This window comes from Paramormyrops kingsleyae, chromosome 16, assembly GCF_048594095.1.
Source record: "Paramormyrops kingsleyae isolate MSU_618 chromosome 16, PKINGS_0.4, whole genome shotgun sequence".
Lineage (NCBI taxonomy): Eukaryota > Metazoa > Chordata > Actinopteri > Osteoglossiformes > Mormyridae > Paramormyrops > Paramormyrops kingsleyae.
The window spans coordinates 15269696-15288699 of record NC_132812.1 but is presented as its reverse complement, the minus strand read 5'-3'; the positions used below and the strand labels follow the sequence as shown (position 1 = coordinate 15288699).

Sequence of the window (19004 nt, the reverse complement as noted above, 5' to 3'; positions counted from 1 at the left end):
AAAGTCTAATGTTACTGTTGCCTACAGGGTCTTGTGGTCCAATCCAGCCCCAGTATGCGTGGAGTTTGCATGCTCTTCCTAAGTTGCACAAGGGTCTTCCTGCAGTCTAAATACACGCAGTTAGACGAATTAGCATCTCTGTTCTCTGCATGTGCCTGTCTACCCCGCAACCCTGGCAACATGCAGCCAGAAAAACAAAGCACAAGACACAAGGCAGCGGAGCATATCTTGGGGCCGCTGAAAGAAATCGGACCACCGCAGACCCTGCAAAGAATTTCAGTTCCTTACTTTTGTATATATCATCTACAGTGTCGAGCAACAATAATTTTAGCATGTTTCTTTAATATATCTAAAGAAGATCTCTGTCTTGAAAATATTTATTACAATTCTATCTACAACTTGGTCTCGGCTTGTTAAAAAACGGAGCTGTATAATAACATAGATGATTAATCAGCAACGTTCAAGTCCCATTTTCAGCGCTTTTGCCCAGTCTTCTATTCCTGTAAAGATAATTAGTTATATTTGGATAAACCCCATGCAACGTAACGTGGAGGAACAGTAATAACACACCTACACCAGCAATACTAATCGCCTCCCTCCGTGTCCCGTAGCGCCCCCTACAGCCCGGCTCGAGAAGTGCGCGTTCCGGCGTCCGTGCTTCCTGGATCCCAGTGCCACGTAAGAACACCGGCGGCGGACAGAGCTCGGCCGTGCTACTGGGGAAGAGTCGCGTCTTCGCCACAAACGAGGAAGAACCGGGGGAGAAATGGGGGGATCGCAGAGTGTCGAGATTCCCGGAGGAGGGTCGGAGGGTTACCACGTCCTCAGAGTAGGCGACTTTATTCTTCATGCCGTCATTTGTCGGGCTGAAGCCTTGGCGTGATCTGCGTTTAGGCGGCCTCCGAGCCCTTGGACGCCGCGCGGCTCGCTAACCGAACACGGGGATTGAGCTGCGGCCTACTAATGATGCGGGAGCGCTGCAATCGCAAGTGTATTTAACTCACTGCACGACTTTAGTTTATGTCAAACACGATTAAGGTTTTCTACTAAAAATTTGCATGACGTGCAGTTTTGCACTCGTTTTTTCCATTTCTAGTTGATATTTAGCGGTGCTCACCGAGGGCTAACTCACTGGCGAACCGATTCTGACTCAATATATTCATGTTATATGTTTAAAATCATTTCAGTAAACTGACAGCTCTTTATTTAGAATGTGACCCGTGTAATACAAAGGTAGGCCATAATCGACAGCATGCCACCTGGCACCTCAGCCAGCGATTGACAGATGAATTAGTTAGATTTTAGTTAAATATACTGTGTGTGATTACTGGTGTATATGAGACCCTGGTCTGCTACTCTTTTGGCCCCGGTGCAATAGCGAGGTGCGCCGCGTTATCCCGTGTCCTCCTCGTGTCGACGTGTTTGGTGTTAAAATGTTAAGGTGGCTGTTTTGTTAGGCAGGGCTGTGGGTCCCACATAGCTCTGATCTTTGTTGCCACCGTTGCTGTGTGATTCCCTTCGTTTCCTGAGTTTATTCAGATTAAAAGCTCGTTTATTATATTATAACAATTTAAGTACTGTTTAAGTTGTATTACATTGACTGGGCGACACTAAAGCAGTGTTTTAGGGCCAGAACCTGTTAAAAACAGTCATTCTCCCACCCAGGTGTTTAACCGTTTCTGAAACTTGGTCTCGTTTTCTACAGGTACAAGAGAATTCCCCAGGTCACCGTGCAGGATTGGAGCCATTCTTTGACTTTATTGTTTCTATAAATAACAATAGATTGGTACGTTCTTCCCCTCCCTTGACGGAACAAAACCTGTATTAATGCTGGAGATTCATGACAGTCAGTGTTCGTAGTGCTGCAAAAGAGCACTACAGAATCAGAACTGTGGTACTTAGAGAGCGGTGCTCGTTAACGGAAGGGCTCCTATATCTTAATGTATGCCTCCATCCATTTTCTATAGCAGCTTGGTCTGTGCAGTGTCTCTTTGGACACGGACCGGTTTTCTGCACACACAAGATTGTTTCACAGATGTCCTGTAGGGGGCGTGGGTCATGAATCCTATTGTTATGCCCATTGTGGTGATTTCACCCCTTACAAGTTAATTGGAGGACCTTTTCAGATCATCCACATTTTTGATCAAGGCAGAGAGGATGCGGTTCACCTTAACCTTTGTGAGATTATAGTTTCTGAGTGTGTTTTTCACAGCATGAAGTAATTATGAGAATATTTCAAATTTCATGTTGACCGAGAGCTGTAATTTGCAAGCCTGGTCTGCCTTCAATAATACTGGCATTATCTTCACCATGTTCTTTTAGTCTCTGTGACTAATACTCACTTATACTGGGACACTAATGTTTTTTTATTATTATTATTCATTGTTGTTTGGAGCAGAACAAAGATAATGACACTCTGAAGGACCTTCTGAAGGTGAATGTGGAAAAGCCTGTGAAGATGCTGGTGTACAGCAGCAAAACACTGGAGCTGAGGGAGACCGCTGTCACGCCCAGCAACATGTGGGGCGGCCAGGGGCTGCTGGGGGTCAGCATCCGCTTCTGCAGTTTCGAGGGAGCCAATGAGAACGTGTGGCATGTGCTGGTGGGTATACCCGCGTCCAATCAGGAAGCAGCTTCCACAGCACTACATGCCATTACTGAAGGCTGGTGATGTTTTGCGCACATATTTCGGAACTAGTACATTGACCAGACTGCTTTTTGCGTAACTTATTTAGGGGAAAATCAAGTCAGCTGACCCTGGCAGCCTTTGGCACCAAGCTTGTTAAAATCAGGTCACCAGATAAACTTTCCATATCCTATTTTTTTCCTCATGAGATAGATACAGGTGAGCAAAAATAATAGGTTAATATTTGTGGAAAAGGTCAAGGTTGGGGGCAGATTTCTGGTTAATATGACTAACATTGATTTTGTAGGGGGCTGTATGGGTTAGTGACTTTGTGGGTTAGTGCTTGTGATCAGAAGGTTGCCGGTTCAAGTCCTGTGGCTGGCAGAGAGATGCTGTCTTTTGGGCCCTGAGAAAGGTCCTTAACCCCCCAGTAACTCTAGTGGCGCTGGACACTGGCTGACTGCCCACCCATCTTGCCCTGACATGTATATATGTCTTTGTTAGAGGTGGGTGTGTTGATCCAACTATCGATAGTATTGATACCAATACTGGTATTGTTATCGGATTGATACCAGCGTGATGGGGTCGATACTTTAGTTTCAGTTTCTCTCCTCTATATACATTCTGTATGTTGCTCCCGCTTCACCAAAATGACGAAATGTCTGTGTAAATTATAATAATAATCATCAATACTTTGATCCTCGTGGGGAAATTGTCTTTTTTACGCCTCCCTCAACGTGCTCTTTGTAGAGTAAGCTGTCTGTGAAGTCTTTGTGTCTCACGGGGTGCGGAATAGGTAGCTGTAAACCCAGTTTCTCCATGCAGATGAATAAAGTGTCGCTATTCCGCTCCGCTTCTCTTCTGAATAATCTGCTTGAACCCATGTACTCTTAACCACAGGGGTCTTATTTGACGTGCGCGAGCTTTGGGCTGTATTCATTACTATTCGGTACAGCAGGCATCTTGTATGTATTTCCTCCTCAAGCCTGCGAACTGCGTTTCCCAGCAGGCCTCTGCCATCTGTTTCTCTTGCCGCTCGTGAGCGCCGCAAATCTACCGCTCCCAGCGAAAACAAACAAGGAAATCTGTGCCGTAATAAATGGCCCTGAAAGTCATTAGCGTGTGTAGCTATGCGGTGAAGGCCTCTGCTGTCTGAAATGCCTCTGCTGTCACAACTGGGGGATTTTGCACGCAACGTCAGCCCTGTTTCCTGTCATCGACAGGAAGTGGAGGCCAATTCGCCGGCCGCCCTGGCTGGACTGCGGCCGCACACGGACTACATAATTGGAGCAGACACGGTCATGAACGAGGTGCCCTCTTTCTCCCTTTATGTAATACAGATGCGTTCATTTTCTTGAAGGTGTAGCTGTGGTCTGGTGCGGTGTTTCTCAACTCGGTCCTTAGAGACCCATCCCAGCTCCTAACACATGTGCTTGGTATTCTGTGTTTTTGTTTGGCTGGGAGAGGGCAGACATGTGGACTGTCGGGGGGGGGGGGGGGGGGGGTCTCAGGACTGGTTTGAGAAACACTGCATTAATGTTTCCTCCTATGTTTGTGCACTGAGCACTTTCAATCTCCCTAACTGCTGCTGCTCTTCTGTAGTCGGAGGACCTTTTCTCGCTAATCGAAACGCACGAAGGAAAAGGTCTGAAGCTGTACGTGTACAACACGGACACGGATAACTGCCGAGAGGTGGTCATCACGCCCAACAGCGCGTGGGGCGGAGAGGGCAGGTGTGGATCCCATCCGGGGGCAGGGGCTGGCATCCAGGGAAGCCCGACGTATGATGGAATCCATCTCATTTCCTGTTTCTCTCCAGTCTGGGCTGCGGCATCGGCTACGGATATCTCCACCGGATACCGACCCGGCCGTTTGAAGAGGGCAAGAAGATCAGTTTTCCTGAGCAGATTCCCGGCCAGCCGGTCAGCCCAGTGAAGGACGGCTTCACTGAGGTGAGGCCACTGCAGACGAGCGTGGGACAGGCATCCCAGCTGCTTGGAATTTCCGGCAGAAAGTCAGTGCCTCCACTGGGTATCCCTGATGAATGATGAACACGGGGGGTTTCGGCTTCCAATCTGTGGATTTTAAGGCAAAGCTGTCTTCGTGAAATTTGCTGGCGAATGATTGGGTCGCCGTCAACAAAGCGAGATACGGTAACCCTGGATGAAAAATATCTGAGAGGCCCAGAGTCACTCCCCGAGCGATTTAACCGACGTTCTCCCACAATTTATATTCACTGGCGCCGTGGCTCCTGGCACAGTCACACGCCATCTGCTGCATTTGTGCGGCCAGATCCCATTTTCCGTGGTGCCCTCATGCTGACATCCAAAGTCACCGAACTGATGTTTTCTCACTGTCGGCCATCGCTGACGCCTCCGTCCCAGACGTGTAGGTGCGTCTGTATTCCAGCAGGTGGCGACCTTACCATACTCCCAAATACTAATCAATCATTTTCATGCCCAGGTGCAGCTCTCCGCTGTCAGCCCACCTGCGGCTGTCCCGCCAGCTGCCTCGGGGCTTGAAGAGGGGCTGTCTGGCCTGTCAATCAGCTCAGCCACGCCCACAATACCCAGCGTTCTACACACAGGTACCTCCTGACCTTTTCACTCCCAATGCATGGCATTCGTCCTTCATGCTGCCTGTCAGCCCCCAAACCATTGCCTGTCAGCTGTAATTTATGATTTTAATTATTATATCTTCAATGCTTTGCGTCTTGTTTCAAGGTGTCCCAACTGTGCCTCTCTTGCCCACACAAGTCAGCCCTTCGATGGCGGGCATCTCGCCCCTCAGCCCAGCCAACACATTACAGGGTCAGCTTCACCTCTTTACTCTATGCCATTTTACAGCACCTGGACTCTGGTTTAGGGTTTAATCTAATTTTTGTTTTCTGCTAAAACGCTGTGCCCATGCAGGCTTGATGACCCTTCCAGGCGGCCTCCCCCCGCTTCCCACCCTACCCAACGTGAACCTGACGCTACCGGACCCGACTGCCGCTTCGTTACCAGGGATCGGGTCGCTGCCCCCATCCACAGCAGGTGAGACTCCCTGCCTGTAAATCCGCCCTACTTACCGCACTTATGCATTCCCTGGAATTAGCGGGGATTGGTAGCTTACTGTCACATAAATACAGATGGGAATTATTCTTTTGTTATTCTGAAGCAGTGTTTCTAAACTCAGGTCTTTGGTAACAGTCCACATTTTTGCTCCCTCCCAGGCAGTCCACATTTTTGCTCCCTCCCAGGCAGTCCACATTTTTGCTCCCTCCCTGCTCCCAGCCAATCATGAAAACCGAATACTAGGTACAAGCATGCTGGGAGCTGGGAGGGAGCAAAAATGTGGACTGCCTGGGAGGGAGCAAAAATGTGGACTGCCTGGGAGGGAGCAAAAATGTGGACTGCCTGAGGTTCCCCATGAATTGGATTGAGAAACGCTGCTCCATAGAGGTATTTTGAGGCAGCGATGCGTTATTGGCTCCTTGCTATGCTCTCGTCCTGCAGGCCTGCCCCCCCTCACCTCCCTGCCGCCCCTGAGCCTGTCGGGCTTGGGCCCGCTTCCCATGCCCACCATGCTGCCCCCCCAGCTGGCCACGCGGCTGCCCCTAGTCTCGGACCTGTCGCTCCCGCCGCCCGCTGTTCCGGGTCTGGCTGATCCGGCAGCTGCTCTGATTCTGGACGCCGTCGCCACCGCAGTCTCTCCTCGCCCCCCCAGTGACGGGGGCGCACCCCCAGAGTCCGGCACTATGGAGACGCACGTGACAAAGGCTGAGGCATCCTCCGCCTCCTCGTAACAGCAACCCCCTCCCCCCCCCCGACCAGCTCTATTTAGAGTATTTATTCAGTCGCAGGAGAGATTGCACGTCCCTACAGAGAAACCCGCCGTACTGCATAAGGCACATCCTAACAGTGAAAGCAGGGCTCCGCATGTCGGCAGGAACAGCGAAGGGAGTGAAGTGAAGGTCACATTCACCGCTCACATTCTCTACTTTACATAGTCTCTGTCTGCAGGCCCTGTGATTCATCCCAATATAATCATTCACTGATCAGCGCGCTAGTTTGTTTTGGGGAAACCATAGGTTTTGGTCCACTTCTTGATATTTTTCCCTCTTTTTTTTTTTCTTTTTTTCCTTTTTCCATTACCACCACATAAATGTTTCTTTTGGTTCTGTGTATCCCATCTCGTATAGCAGCGATAGACAGTCCAGCTCTACCGCTCCTTTCCGGTAAAATCCAGAGCATTGTGTGGTGCCCTTTGTGTGCTGTTTGAGGAGTATTTCGTTGCAGGGTACTTAACGCCCTACGCTACAGGGGGAAGTTATTGGGAATTAAATGGGTGCTGTTTGGCTGGAGACCCAAGGAGGGCGCTGTTGGCCACATTCAGAAAAATAACCATGTCATCATACACAAGCAATAAACTCAAGGAATTTTACACTATTCTTAGTTGTATTTTGTCATGACTCTAAGCTCTTTGTTTTATAAGCTATGAAAATTCATTGCTGTATACTGGAGGGAGTGCGTCCATATTGAAGTATTTTGTGGTTTGACATGGTCAAAGCAGGGATTAAAGTGTGTTAATGTTTGCATCAGCATCACACCGACATAAAGCTTTAAGCTGATTGGAGGAGCTTGGCATGCCCTGGCTGAAGTGGTCTTGTTCCGTTATGAGATTGTTTGCAAGACCCCTGACCAGTTAAGGAACCTGTTGATGAAGAGTGAACTCTAGATGGACTAGAGTGGTTGTCAGCAGTTGGTGGATGGTGGTTGGATGCAGTTTAGATGCAGATTAAAATACAACTGAACCCACTGCAGTCAATCCCCAAACACAAGGTTTACTGTATATGAAAAAAAACAGCTGATTTGACAACTGGGGCAATTTTTTTCATGTACTGTGGACCTTGGCTTTGAGGTTCTAGTGGAATTTGGTCCTTCATGAAAAATAGTTGAGGACCCTAGTACCTGACACCTGACAAACTTGCCAAAAATACTTTTTTTTTTTTATACGATTTGCTCCTGGAATGGTGACCTAATTCAGTTTGGTAATGTGCCTCTGACATCACGTACCACATGACCCTGCGTAGGCCGCCGCCCTCAGGCAGGTCAGACGTTCACGGCAGGGTGGCGCAGTGCTGTGCCTCTGACATCACGTACCACATGACCCTGCGTAGGCCGCCGCCCTCAGGCAGGTCAGACGTTCACGGCAGGGTGGCGCAGTGCTGTGCCTCTGATATCACGTACCACATGACCCTGCGTAGGCCGCCGCCCTCAGGCAGGTCAGACGTTCACGGCAGGGTGGCGCAGTGCTGTGCCTCTGACATCACGTACCACATGACCCTGCGTAGGCCGCCGCCCTCAGGCAGGTCAGACGTTCACGGCAGGGTGGCGCAGTGCTGTGCCTCTGACATCACGTACCACATGACCCTGCGTAGGCCGCCGCCCTCAGGCAGGTCAGACGTTCACGGCAGGGTGGCGCAGTGCTGTGCCTCTGACATCACGTACCACATGACCCTGCGTAGGCCGCCGCCCTCAGGCAGGTCAGACGTTCACGGCAGGGTGGCGCAGTGGTGTGCCTCTGACATCACGTACCACATGACCCTGCGTAGGCCGCCGCCCTCAGGCAGGTCAGACGTTCACGGCAGGGTGGCGCAGTGCTGTGCCTCTGACATCACGTACCACATGACCCTGCGTAGGCCGTCGCCCTCAGGCAGGTCAGACGTTCACGGCAGGGTGGCGCAGTGCTGTGCCTCTGACATCACGTACCACATGACCCTGCGTAGGCCGTCGCCCTCAGGCAGGTCAGACGTTCACGGCAGGGTGGCATTGTGCTGTGCCTCTGACATCACGTACCACAAGACCCTGCGTAGGCCGCCGCCCTCAGGCAGGTCAGACGTTCACGGCAGGGTGGCGTTGTGCTGTGCCTCTGACATCACGTACCACATGACCCTGCGTAGGCCGCCGCCCTCAGGCAGGTCAGACGTTCACGGCAGGGTGGCGTTGTGCTGTGCCTCTGACATCACGTACCACAAGACCCTGCGTAGGCCGCCGCCCTCAGGCAGGTCAGACGTTCACGGCAGGGTGGCGTTGTGCTGTGCCTCTGACATCACGTACCACATGACCCTGCGTAGGCCGCCGCCCTCAGGCAGGTCTGACGTTCACGCCAGGGTGGCGTTGTGCTGTGCCTCTGACATCACGTACCACATGACCCTGCGTAGGCCGCCGCCCTCAGGCAGGTCTGACGTTCACGCCAGGGTGGCGTTGTGCTGTGCCTCTGACATCACGTACCACATGACCCTGCGTAGGCCGCCGCCCTCAGGCAGGTCTGACGTTCACGCCAGGGTGGCGTTGTGCTGTGCCTCTGACATCACGTACCACATGACCCTGCGTAGGCCGCCGCCCTCAGGCAGGTCAGACGTTCACGGCAGGGTGGCGTTGTGCTGTGCCTCTGGCATCCGCGTAGCGAGCATGGGGGCCAGATACTGTCAAATGAGCTTCACACCTCTGTCGTGCTTTTTATTCTGAATGTTGAGTCATTTATATAATGACACATTGATGTGCTTTGGACAGGGCCCGTATTAATGCTACTGTATTTAACAGACGCCATGTCCAAGATCGGCTGTCTGTGCTTACGTGGGCTAATCAATGCCTTTTCCGTACTGTCATCCGTCCATCACCTAGACAACGGTTCTAGAGTCATCCACACTAGAATAGACAGGCAATAGACAACGTTACAAAAGCCCTATTACTGCAAACTGCTGCATGCATTTGTAAAACTGTCATTTTTTTTAAAGGAGCTAAACAATGTTAGTGCACGAGAGACCATTTAAGCCACAGTTTCCAAACCGTGCAGAAACAGACTCTGGTTGGTCTGTGCTCCTGCTATTTCCTTCATGTGCCGAATGAAGACAAATGGCTAAAAGTACAGTGAGGTGCTGTATCGCCGCTTGTATTTCACAGCCAGGATCAATGTAGCAACCGGAGGCCACATGCTGAAATAATTTCAAGGGCAAGAGGGACGTCACTGCAGAGCTGCGCTCCAAACCGGCCTGTATAAATAATGCGTGTCTAATTACACCAAATGACAGCAGTGGCAGAAACACAAGACAACTTGGCTGTCTTTCTGCCACCAGGCTGTTCTTCCCCATTGCAAAAACAGAGGGAAAAAGTTAAAAATAGCTGGGCGACATCGGTGAGAAGGACTGACCCATTTCTGATGGCGAGGATCACAAAGGAAACCAGTGTCTTAAAACCAGTGCTGATGGATTCTCTTTAATGACAACAAATGTTAGCAGGAAGCTGAGGCGCGTCGAGGCGCTCAGATGCCGTCTTGCCGCTCGACCACGTCCACCACCTCCTTTATGGCTTTCCCAGGTACATTTATTTTGGGGTCACTGTACCTTTTTGTGTACAGTAAGGGGGGACCTTACACCTCGAGGTGAACACAAGGCCCGTCATCGCTGAAGAATAGGAGGGACATACAGATTGACAGGTACGGCGGAATTTGACCGAAACGTCATATTACGTTATTACATCAAATTATGCTGTCTTCCAGAGCGGCCACAATGTGTGGCGTTCTGCTGTCCAACGATGCAGACACGCCATGTCAAGTCACCCGATTCAACTCAAACACACAGTCCGGGTACTTCCATGGTGGACAACTCTGCAGAAGATAGAGAGATTTACTGCAGTGAAGCAGTCTCACTGCAGTGCTGAAGCTGATTCAGTGCTGGCTGTCTGACTCCCCCATGCCAGCGCAATTTAAATACAAAAAAAAAAAAAAAAGTAAAAATTAAAAAAAAAAAAAACCCACGCAGGACAGCTTCCAGCCAAAGTCTCCAATTTTGAACATGCTGTGTTTTTCCCAGTAACTGATATTTCTTTTCATCAGAACTGTACAATCTTGTACCTAAATATTAAACCATGCTGCCTTATTCCAAAGTAAAACACCTATAGCAGCAAAAATTAAACACATTTCAAGAGATTTACAATAAAAAGGAGGGGAAAAAAAAAACATTGTACAGAATCTGCTGAAATTCAAGAATAACTGAAATTGACTCCTGTACAGTAAATATACATTTATTTTCTAAGAGGGTTTTTTTTTTTAATCTTCCTGCATAGGATTCTATACATTGCAGTTTGTCTACATTTGGTTACTTTGTGCATTCCACAGTATGAGCCTGCATGAGGAGAGGGGGGCGCCCTTGAGTCCTCAGTTTGCCAGACAGCTGTGCCCCCCCCCCCGGTTCAAAGGAGGCGCTCGGCATAGAGCGAGACTCCCTTTCCTCGCATCGCCGCCGACGGCAAGACTGCTGTGGGAACCACGGGACTCCCGAAATAAACTGACGGCGGTTTAATCCTCCGTGCTGGGCGGACGCAGAGACCTTAGAACAGCAGGCTGCCCTGTTTCCCTCTCTGTCTTCCAGGCCATCCAACCAGCAAGACAACTCAAATTACAGGAGTCACGTTTCAAGCTACTTTGACGCAGTGCTCTTGAATCTGCGGCCTCTGTCAGGCCCCACTTGAAATGGAAGAAAAAAAAAAAAGATCAGTTCTTTCTTTTTTTGTTTTTTTTTGTTTTTAACGTCCATTTTCGTTCCTTGAAAGTAAACACCCATATGTAGCCCGGCGTGTCCTACGCGGTAACCAAGCGTCGTCACGGCAACATCCGAAGGGCCCGCGGGGGGGCTGAGTCCTTTTTCACTTGCCGAGTGGTTGCCGTGGCCTTGGGGGGTGGGGTGGGTCGAGAACACTGTCGCTCGGAGTGAGCTCTCAGTAGGAGGTGATGCCGGAAGGGGGGGGGGCGGAGGTGCCAGAACCACCCATCTGCAAGTTCCCTGAGGAGTTGGACCGTCTCATGTGTGGAAGCAGGTAGGAGTCACTACCGAGCTGGTGCACGTCGATGCGGTCTTCCTTTCGGTACGCCAGACAGCGCCTTATGAAGCCCTGGTGAAAACAGCATTCCATAACCATCCATCCAAAGTTGCCAGGTGCAAGACAGCAAGAAATCGTGATTATAAATCTGTCCACTAGATGTCAGCAAACACTGCCAACTCCTGATAACAGTACATATGGGAAAAATCTGCGTTTCCTCTTAAATCAAACAGCGATGGATGACATTGAGGATGAAACGCTGTATGTTTCATGGTGAAAATCATTCCTCACCTTGGCTTCGTTACTGGCGACAGGCTTGACAGGGAACTGGACTTCAGTGGCTTTGAGTATGGTGTTCTCCTGCAAGATGTCCTGCTGGGACTGATTGTGGCCAAATGGCTGAAAAGGTAAACAAGACAAAGGATGGGCATCCAGAAACCAGTCTGGAGCACTGGAAACATGGGGGGCGGCAGGAATCCTTACCTTCCTTCCATAAAGACACTGGAAAAAGATGACCCCCACGGACCAAACATCCACCTTGTTGGAGATCTTCGGAGGTTCTTTGCCAACTACAAAACACTCGGGAGGTAGGTACCTAAATGGAAGAAAGCAATGAGATTAACAGAGATGTAGGAGACGGAGCTGAACGTCGGGATAAAACACTCAGTTTTCACACTGACACAACCTGCACAGGTACATGATAGCAGGTCTGGGCAATTATTTTCGGTAGAGTGACAAATCGCACCATGTCAGCAGGCATCATGACTTGGTATATTTTACTTTTACCGTTTTCAAAAACAGGTGTAGAGAAAAAAAAATAAAATCCTGTGCATCATGGGCGTGTCCCCCTCACAATTATTCATTTGGACCTCCCCACATTTAACATAAAATATTAGTTTTATGCCAGTGTGCCCCCCCCCCCCCCCCCCCCACATTCGAAATTGCATTTATGTTTAACTTAACATATACACCAGCAGCAAAATTGTGGAAACACCTCGCATTTCTGGTGTTATGCTTTAAAAATTACTACACGAATATTGGCGGTAAAGTTTATAAACAATCAAAGAATTGTTACAAATATACTTTGGATGATGAAATACGTTAACCGGAGCAACAGCAGAATACAGTTCTGCAATCTCTAAAAACATGGAAGCGTTTCCGCAGTTTTGGCCACTAGTGTATATTAGTGATTAAAAAAAAAATCTATCGATCTCCATAGATTGGAACATAAAGTTTTATTTTAATGACGATGCGGAGAAGTCAGAGGCTCCATGCGGTGCATGTGACCCGCTAGCTGGCTCTCGCTTTACCCGAACAGCGGCCACACCTCCAGACACACACGCCTCCTCTCACCAGTAGGTTCCCGCTCCCTGTGATGTCAGATCCATCCCATCCACGCCATAGTTGTCGTCGTCCATTATTTTGGACAGGCCGAAGTCCGTGATCTTGATTTCCCCACAGGCGGTGCCGTCCACCAGCAAAATGTTACCTTGGCAAACACCGAAACCACAGTCAGTGTCCAGAAAACACCAAACCACCGCAGTCTGGCAAAATAAAGGTCATGGAGATAAACTGCTCCTCTAAAGGGCAAATGGTTTATCTAACACAAAGGCTAATGTCCTCAAACAAAATTCCAAAAGCTGATAAAACCTCACATCAACAACTCTAATTACATGAATTTGTTGGGAATATAAAACAAAACACATTTTGTTTACGCTTTTTGTAGAACCATTTCAAGTTTTTTTTTTTTCTTTTAACCTTGAAAAGCAAATACATATGGACTCATAATGGGACAACTGGGTTTCAGATGAATTTTCCCAGTAACCTCTGAGCTCAGGGGCCCCAATGAACCTGAGAGGACCTACCAGGTTTGAGGTCGTAGTGAATAATGGGCGGCTTGATCTCGTTCAAGTATCGCAGCGCGTTCACAATCTGCATAACGATGGAGCGCGCCTCCTTCTCCGACATCAGCTTATGCTGCTTCAAGTAGAAGTCCAGGTCGTTGCCTTCACAGTATTCCAATACCGTACAGAACCTGCAGGGGGAGCCACACGCACCCCTATCAGTCTCTATTCAAAACCCGCTACAGAAGATACATATACGACAGTGTACAAACCCAGCCCATTAAGCAAATAGCTCTTCCACACTGGTGATATAGTAGGCCCCATTAAATGAGGATATATGCATTCTCTAAAAAGTAAGCTCTACAAGCTGCAAATGTCAGTCATGGGTTGTGACAAACAAAACTCCTCGTTATTTTACTAGATCTGTTGTAATTCATCCTCCAAACACTAGGGGGAGCAGGTTGTTACAAGGTGACTCAGCATTGTTTTCTCTTCTTCCCTCCTGTCACTGCTGGTGTTTTGCGCACATTATTCCTTTCCTTCCTGCCTAAAGCCCACTGCACCATACCCCTGGAACGGTGCCGTGGTCAACCCCCCTCCACACCGCTTCGCGATTGGTCAGAATAAAACCAAGTATCACACTTTGACAGTCAGTCAGTGTCTGAACATGGCACTCCCTCTGGGTACTGAACAAGAAAATAAACACAAATCGGCCATGACTCACGTATCCGTGTCCAGAGAGAAATAGTCGTACAGCTTCACTATTCTAGGGTGATCCAGCTGCTTGTGTATTCTGTACTCTCGACAGGCATGTCTGCAAGAAAACACATCACAGAAAGAGGCTTCAGCACGATGGAGGAGCCACGTTACAGAAAATCTGCCCAGCAGCAGCAGGATAGTAGAGGAAAAGTCTTTTTAGGGGTCGGTGGGGAATATTGAGGCCTGACATCAACAGGATTCTGGATGTTTTGGTTGTGGAAGTTCTACAGTGTATCTGTGTTGGCTTCCTCCCATAGGCATGTGGTTTGACAAATCTGCATTTCTAAATCGCCCATAGTGCATGATACCGTGTTTATGTGCGAGTGCGTGTGACTGGTAATGGACTGGCATCCAGTCCAGGGGATCCCCTGGATCCTGGCACACTGAAATCTGAACTAAATAAGCAGTTATGGATGGATGGATGGACAGACGGAAGATGGATGGATGTTCAGGGATCAGGATGATGGAGGAAGCACATTTTACTTTATGAGTGCATCTGGCGATTTCAGCTCATCAACAGAGAGCCCTTCCTGGCAGCGGTGAGCGCACAGGGAGGGAAATCACAATTACCAGAATAACCGAGGTGGAACATGGCGGGTTTGGGCTAAACAAACCACGCCAAACTAACGGCCGCCCACACGGCTGGGAAGGGGGGGGGCAGGGGGAGCATACTTGTGGTAGTTCTCCTTCTTTTCCTCCCTCCAGTTCTTGTTGAGCTGGTGGATCTTGACCGCGGTGTACCGCTGCTCAAACAGGTCGAAGGCCTGCGGATATCGTATGGTTAGACTGAGCGTAACGTAACCAGTGCTACCGGACCAGCAGCCAAACTCAGCATCCCAGCATCTACCCACCTTATAAACTTCGCTGAAGCCCCCCCGTCCGAGCAGGTGCAGCAGCAGATATCGCTCGTTCAGAGTCGGGTGATCTTTGAACCTTCAAACGAATGGGAGCAGTTAACGAAAAACTTAAGCGTTTTAAAATTCTGCTTAAAAAAATATCCGAATTCACCTCGAAAAGCCAAATCCGACGGAGTCCAAAAACACCCAACACTGCCAGACCATGTTCGCATCGCTTATTCAGGGCCGTATAAGAAAATGTATTTAAACTTTAACCTGTTTAATAATTTCAGATGCAGTTGTATGAGCTGCATAAAATTCACTTTCGGAAAAGTTTCCCCACCAGTAACAAAGGAGAGTTTTCAAACTTTATCAGATCCCCTGCTGAGGTGCCCATATAAAATTCAAACAAACGAAATCGTATTCATCCCCTTGAAGTCTGGCACACGATCTGCCTCATCACACATTCTGAATGATGTTCAACCACAACACCAATTTATTACAACCACCATTGGGCGGGCACTCCAGCAAGACCTTATGCCGATTTCCGAGGCCGCACCCAACTGACCAAAACACGGACCCCCTCCATGGACAGACCCCCCCCCCCCAGGGCTGACCCAGACTCACTGTGAACTGTCCTCATTATTTATCCTCTTCAGCTCACGGATGTGAAGGTTGCGTACTCTTTCAAGACGCTCCAGTTCAGCCTGGATCTCGGCTTCCTCCTATAAATGATTGGCACCCCGACAGAGATCGGGCAAGGTGGGGGGGGGGGGGGTTGGGGGGTGAGCTTCACGTTTGTCTGTACCGCTGACAGGTTTTGCACAGAATAACAACACCTGAGGTAGTACTGCAGCGAGCATGCCTACAGCAGCCCCGCCCAGATTATCTGTCAAGACGACGCGTCTCGCACAAACATTTACAGTCAACTCACCTTCTTAAGATGCCCCAGTCGCAGTTTGAAGATCTCTTCCTGCTCGTGGTACTCCGCTACACTTAACCTTTCATACATGGGAAAGAAAAAATAAAGGTTTAACAAGCCGTCGCATGGAAACGTCGACCGCCTTCCGCCGACACCCAGGCAGACGCTCACAGCTGCGGCAGGCTGGGCTTGATGAACGGGTCGCTCTCGGCTCCGTTCACCGCCTTGGCTTTCCTCTGCTTGGGCTCGGAGCTGGAGGCCGGCGCTTGCGAGCTGCTGCCGGATGGTGGCTTCCTCTTGGCCAGGAGTTTCCTCTGCCTCTCGATCTCCTCCCTCTGCTGGTTGATCCACTCTTGCTGTCTGTGTGGGGTAGGTGGGGGGGGGGGGGTACAACCCATAACATTACAGGGTGGGTCAAGTAATCCAGCAGAGGTGCTATATTTCACTGTGAGGAAATGAGACGGGGCGCTGTGCAACTCAGCAGGTTATTGACTGGAAGGTTGTGGGTTCAAATCCCGCAGCCAGCAGACTGATCATATCACCGTTGGGCCCTTGAGCGAGGCCATTAAGCCTAACTGGGACACAGTCTGACCCTGTTCTCTGATCCTCATGGGCACTTCGCTTTGGATAAAAACTCACTGCTCTGTCCTGTGTGCCAGATCTCCAGAGTGGCAGGGAAACACTCACTTGACCAGATTCTGGAAGGCGAATCCGTCAGTCCACTGCTCCGTGAAGGAGGCGCCGTGCCGCACCGTGGTGAAGTGACCCAGCCGCAGCCGGTCCTGCATGCTCTTCTCTCGGCACGCCTGCTTCTCCTGCGTGCTCTGAGGACCACAAAGGCGACAGCCGTCATGCCCCCTGCGTCCTGTAAGGGGCGCTCCGTGCCTGTCCCGGGGGCCATGGCTTGCATTTTAAGGTCCGCTCGCTCAAAATGGCGTCCCCACAGAACAAGCCGGAACTGTTCCGGATTTGTACTTTAAATACAAACACAGAAGCCTCCTCTCACAGTTACGAGGTCCCTCCTTGCCATCGTCTGTCTGTTGCCAAGGGCAGCTGTACATACAGCAGTTATCCGCTTTCCAGACAGGAGGCGAGAGTAACTCTCACATTTACAACAAAAAGCGCAGAATGAGGGGGGGAAAAGACGGGGGAAAAAAAAAAAAAGACAAGCACCAACCTTTTCGATAAGCAGCTTCTTGCTCATGGTGATACATTTATTTAATCGCTCTTTATACTTCTCAAGTAACTTCTGCTGTTCATCTATTTGTCTCCTGAGATCACAGTTTGCCTGTGGAAAGAGACGAGGATTAAATGAAACAGCTGGGAGGAAAACGTGACGCCGTTCAGCATGTAAAGTGGGCGTCGCTCTGTGCGCTGCTTCCTAAAAACTGCAGCGATCTTCCAAAAAAACCCCGGAGTGCCTCGGGTTTGCTGAATACACCCAGATCAAATTATTCATCATACTAAAGCAGTCTGCTCTTTTTTAAGTAATGCAAACACCTTCCCTGTTAAAGTGAAGGATGTTTATTCAGACCTAACTAGTCGATCCCTGATGCCACTTACTCCTCCATGAAAGATCACCGAGACTCTGCAGGCCCCCCTTCCCGCCTAATTAGTGCCCCCGCTCACCCTGAGCAGATCATCTATTCTCCCTTCTTTCTTCTCAAGGTCCAGGTTCTTATTACTTTCGAGGGCTGCCAGCTTGAGCACAGTAAGATCAGTCTGTATCGAAACAAAAATCGCCTGGGGTCAGGTCTGCAAACAAAACTAATAAAACACAAACAACAACAAACAAATTAGACCCTACCTGAACACATTTGAATGACAGTTGCCTTGAATGGATCATGTGGTCCCCAAATGACAGGCTAGTAGGAGATGAACTGTTTTGTCTCATCTGTGCCAACAAACGAGGGGGGGGGGGGGGGAACATGTCAAACAAAACGTTTGGTCACATTTCACTGGTTACAGTGAGATACTTGTTACAAACACACCAAATATTGAAAGGCCTGTTTATTTAAAAATATATGTTCTCGTGCATTCATAGGTTCAGGATTTCCAGTAAAAAAAAAAAATTAAATGCATATAATTTGGATGATCTTCAGGGCTGCCATGTGCTCAGCTTTTAAAATCATCAACACGCTGGGTAATTCAAAGTGCCAGACCTCAAACCTGCTGCTTCCAATCCTATTTCCCATCAGTCCCATTGACTCTCATTGCAATGACAGTGAAATGGTAACTGGGAACTGTATAGAGAACTGACCACATTCTGGCACAGAACGACATTCTGTCACTAAATGACAAATGCTATTATGGACTAAAACAAAACAAACAGCCAGCAAACACAAGGAGGAATACATCTATAATTCTGGGGGGAAATTCCTCCGAAAGATTCCTGGATGATGAGAAGATATGTCATTCCTGGGAATACTCACCGTGGAGCCCGGAGCAGAGTGGGAATGTGAGTTCTGGGGCGAGCGGATGACTGGAGGTGCACCCCTCAGAGGACTGGATCCATTCCCCCCCTGGAACTAGAAAAAGATCGCCATAAAGAGGCGTGCTGGACACCGTCTCCGGTGCGGAGCGAGCCAGTCTTTGGGCCCATCGAGAAGAGTCCAAATGCACCCGGGGACAGTGATGCAGAATAACGGCAGAATAACTACAAAACCAAACCTGAAATAAGCTGCAAACACGCAGGAAATGCTCACGTCATACAGGAGAAGTAATATGCCTCGTATTTGTCTTTTATTGTGTTTGCCTTGACAGCCCTAGATACACAGCAGTCCTTTTGGTTAAACCTGCTGGCTGTGGAATTAAAAGCAAACCCTACAGGGTACCTGGCCAGTAACCACAATGAACGCATTCGGCCAACAGCTGCGGCGTGACCAGTATATCTATTAACATTCACCCCTATTGGGTTAGCGCAGTGGTTCTCAAACAGGTCCTCGGCCCCCCCCCAGGCAATCCTACCAGGAGCTGGGAGGGAGCAAACACATGGAGCACCAGGGGGTCCCTGTGGACCGGGGGGGAGAAACACTGAGTTAGCGTCCTTCGCTAAGTCACTCACATCAAAGTAGTCGCTAATTTTGGTTCCTCGGACGATGGACTTCCCTGCAAGAGAGAGACGGAGAGTGTGTGAGTATTGCAGGCTGAGCTATA

At 49.4% G+C, this 19004-nt stretch overlaps 2 protein-coding genes across 8 annotated transcripts in view; one reads left to right on the top strand and one right to left on the bottom strand.

The window, feature by feature from the left end:
* The first annotated feature begins 626 nt into the window (after positions 1-626).
* Positions 627-7056, top strand: LOC111852272 (Golgi reassembly-stacking protein 2-like). Of its 2 annotated transcripts, none has more exons than XM_023827969.2 (10): positions 627-678; positions 1706-1786; positions 2399-2602; positions 3850-3936; positions 4229-4359; positions 4446-4578; positions 5090-5213; positions 5350-5436; positions 5539-5661; positions 6124-7056. In XM_023827969.2, exons 3-10 carry the CDS (start codon positions 2459-2461, stop codon positions 6411-6413), a joined length of 1119 nt encoding a protein of 372 aa, XP_023683737.2. In that variant the 5' UTR covers positions 627-678; positions 1706-1786; positions 2399-2458; the 3' UTR covers positions 6414-7056. The 2 variants fall into 2 exon arrangements, with proteins under 2 accessions (XP_023683737.2, XP_023683736.2); XM_023827968.2 differs by having other exon boundaries at positions 639-829.
* A 2803-nt stretch (positions 7057-9859) lies between these two features.
* The window catches only part of LOC111852271 (serine/threonine-protein kinase tousled-like 1-B), a 28668-nt gene continuing 19523 nt past the window's right edge, over positions 9860-19004 (bottom strand). For 5 of the 6 annotated variants that reach the window (XM_023827964.2, XM_023827965.2, XM_023827961.2 and 2 more), the window contains 17 exons: positions 18913-18956; positions 18281-18376; positions 17656-17742; positions 17478-17570; positions 17026-17136; positions 16536-16672; positions 16020-16208; positions 15861-15927; positions 15554-15651; positions 14942-15023; positions 14763-14854; positions 14056-14145; positions 13353-13522; positions 12841-12976; positions 11971-12082; positions 11779-11886; positions 9860-11559 (listed from right to left, as the gene is read on the bottom strand). In XM_023827964.2, coding sequence (XP_023683732.1) covers positions 11386-11559; positions 11779-11886; positions 11971-12082; positions 12841-12976; positions 13353-13522; positions 14056-14145; positions 14763-14854; positions 14942-15023; positions 15554-15651; positions 15861-15927; positions 16020-16208; positions 16536-16672; positions 17026-17136; positions 17478-17570; positions 17656-17742; positions 18281-18376; positions 18913-18956 — 1886 coding nt within the window. In that variant the 3' untranslated portion in view covers positions 9860-11385. The remainder of the gene's footprint in view (positions 11560-11778; positions 11887-11970; positions 12083-12840; positions 12977-13352; positions 13523-14055; positions 14146-14762; positions 14855-14941; positions 15024-15553; positions 15652-15860; positions 15928-16019; positions 16209-16535; positions 16673-17025; positions 17137-17477; positions 17571-17655; positions 17743-18280; positions 18377-18912; positions 18957-19004) is intronic. The other variant, XM_023827962.2, reaches the window with a different exon arrangement.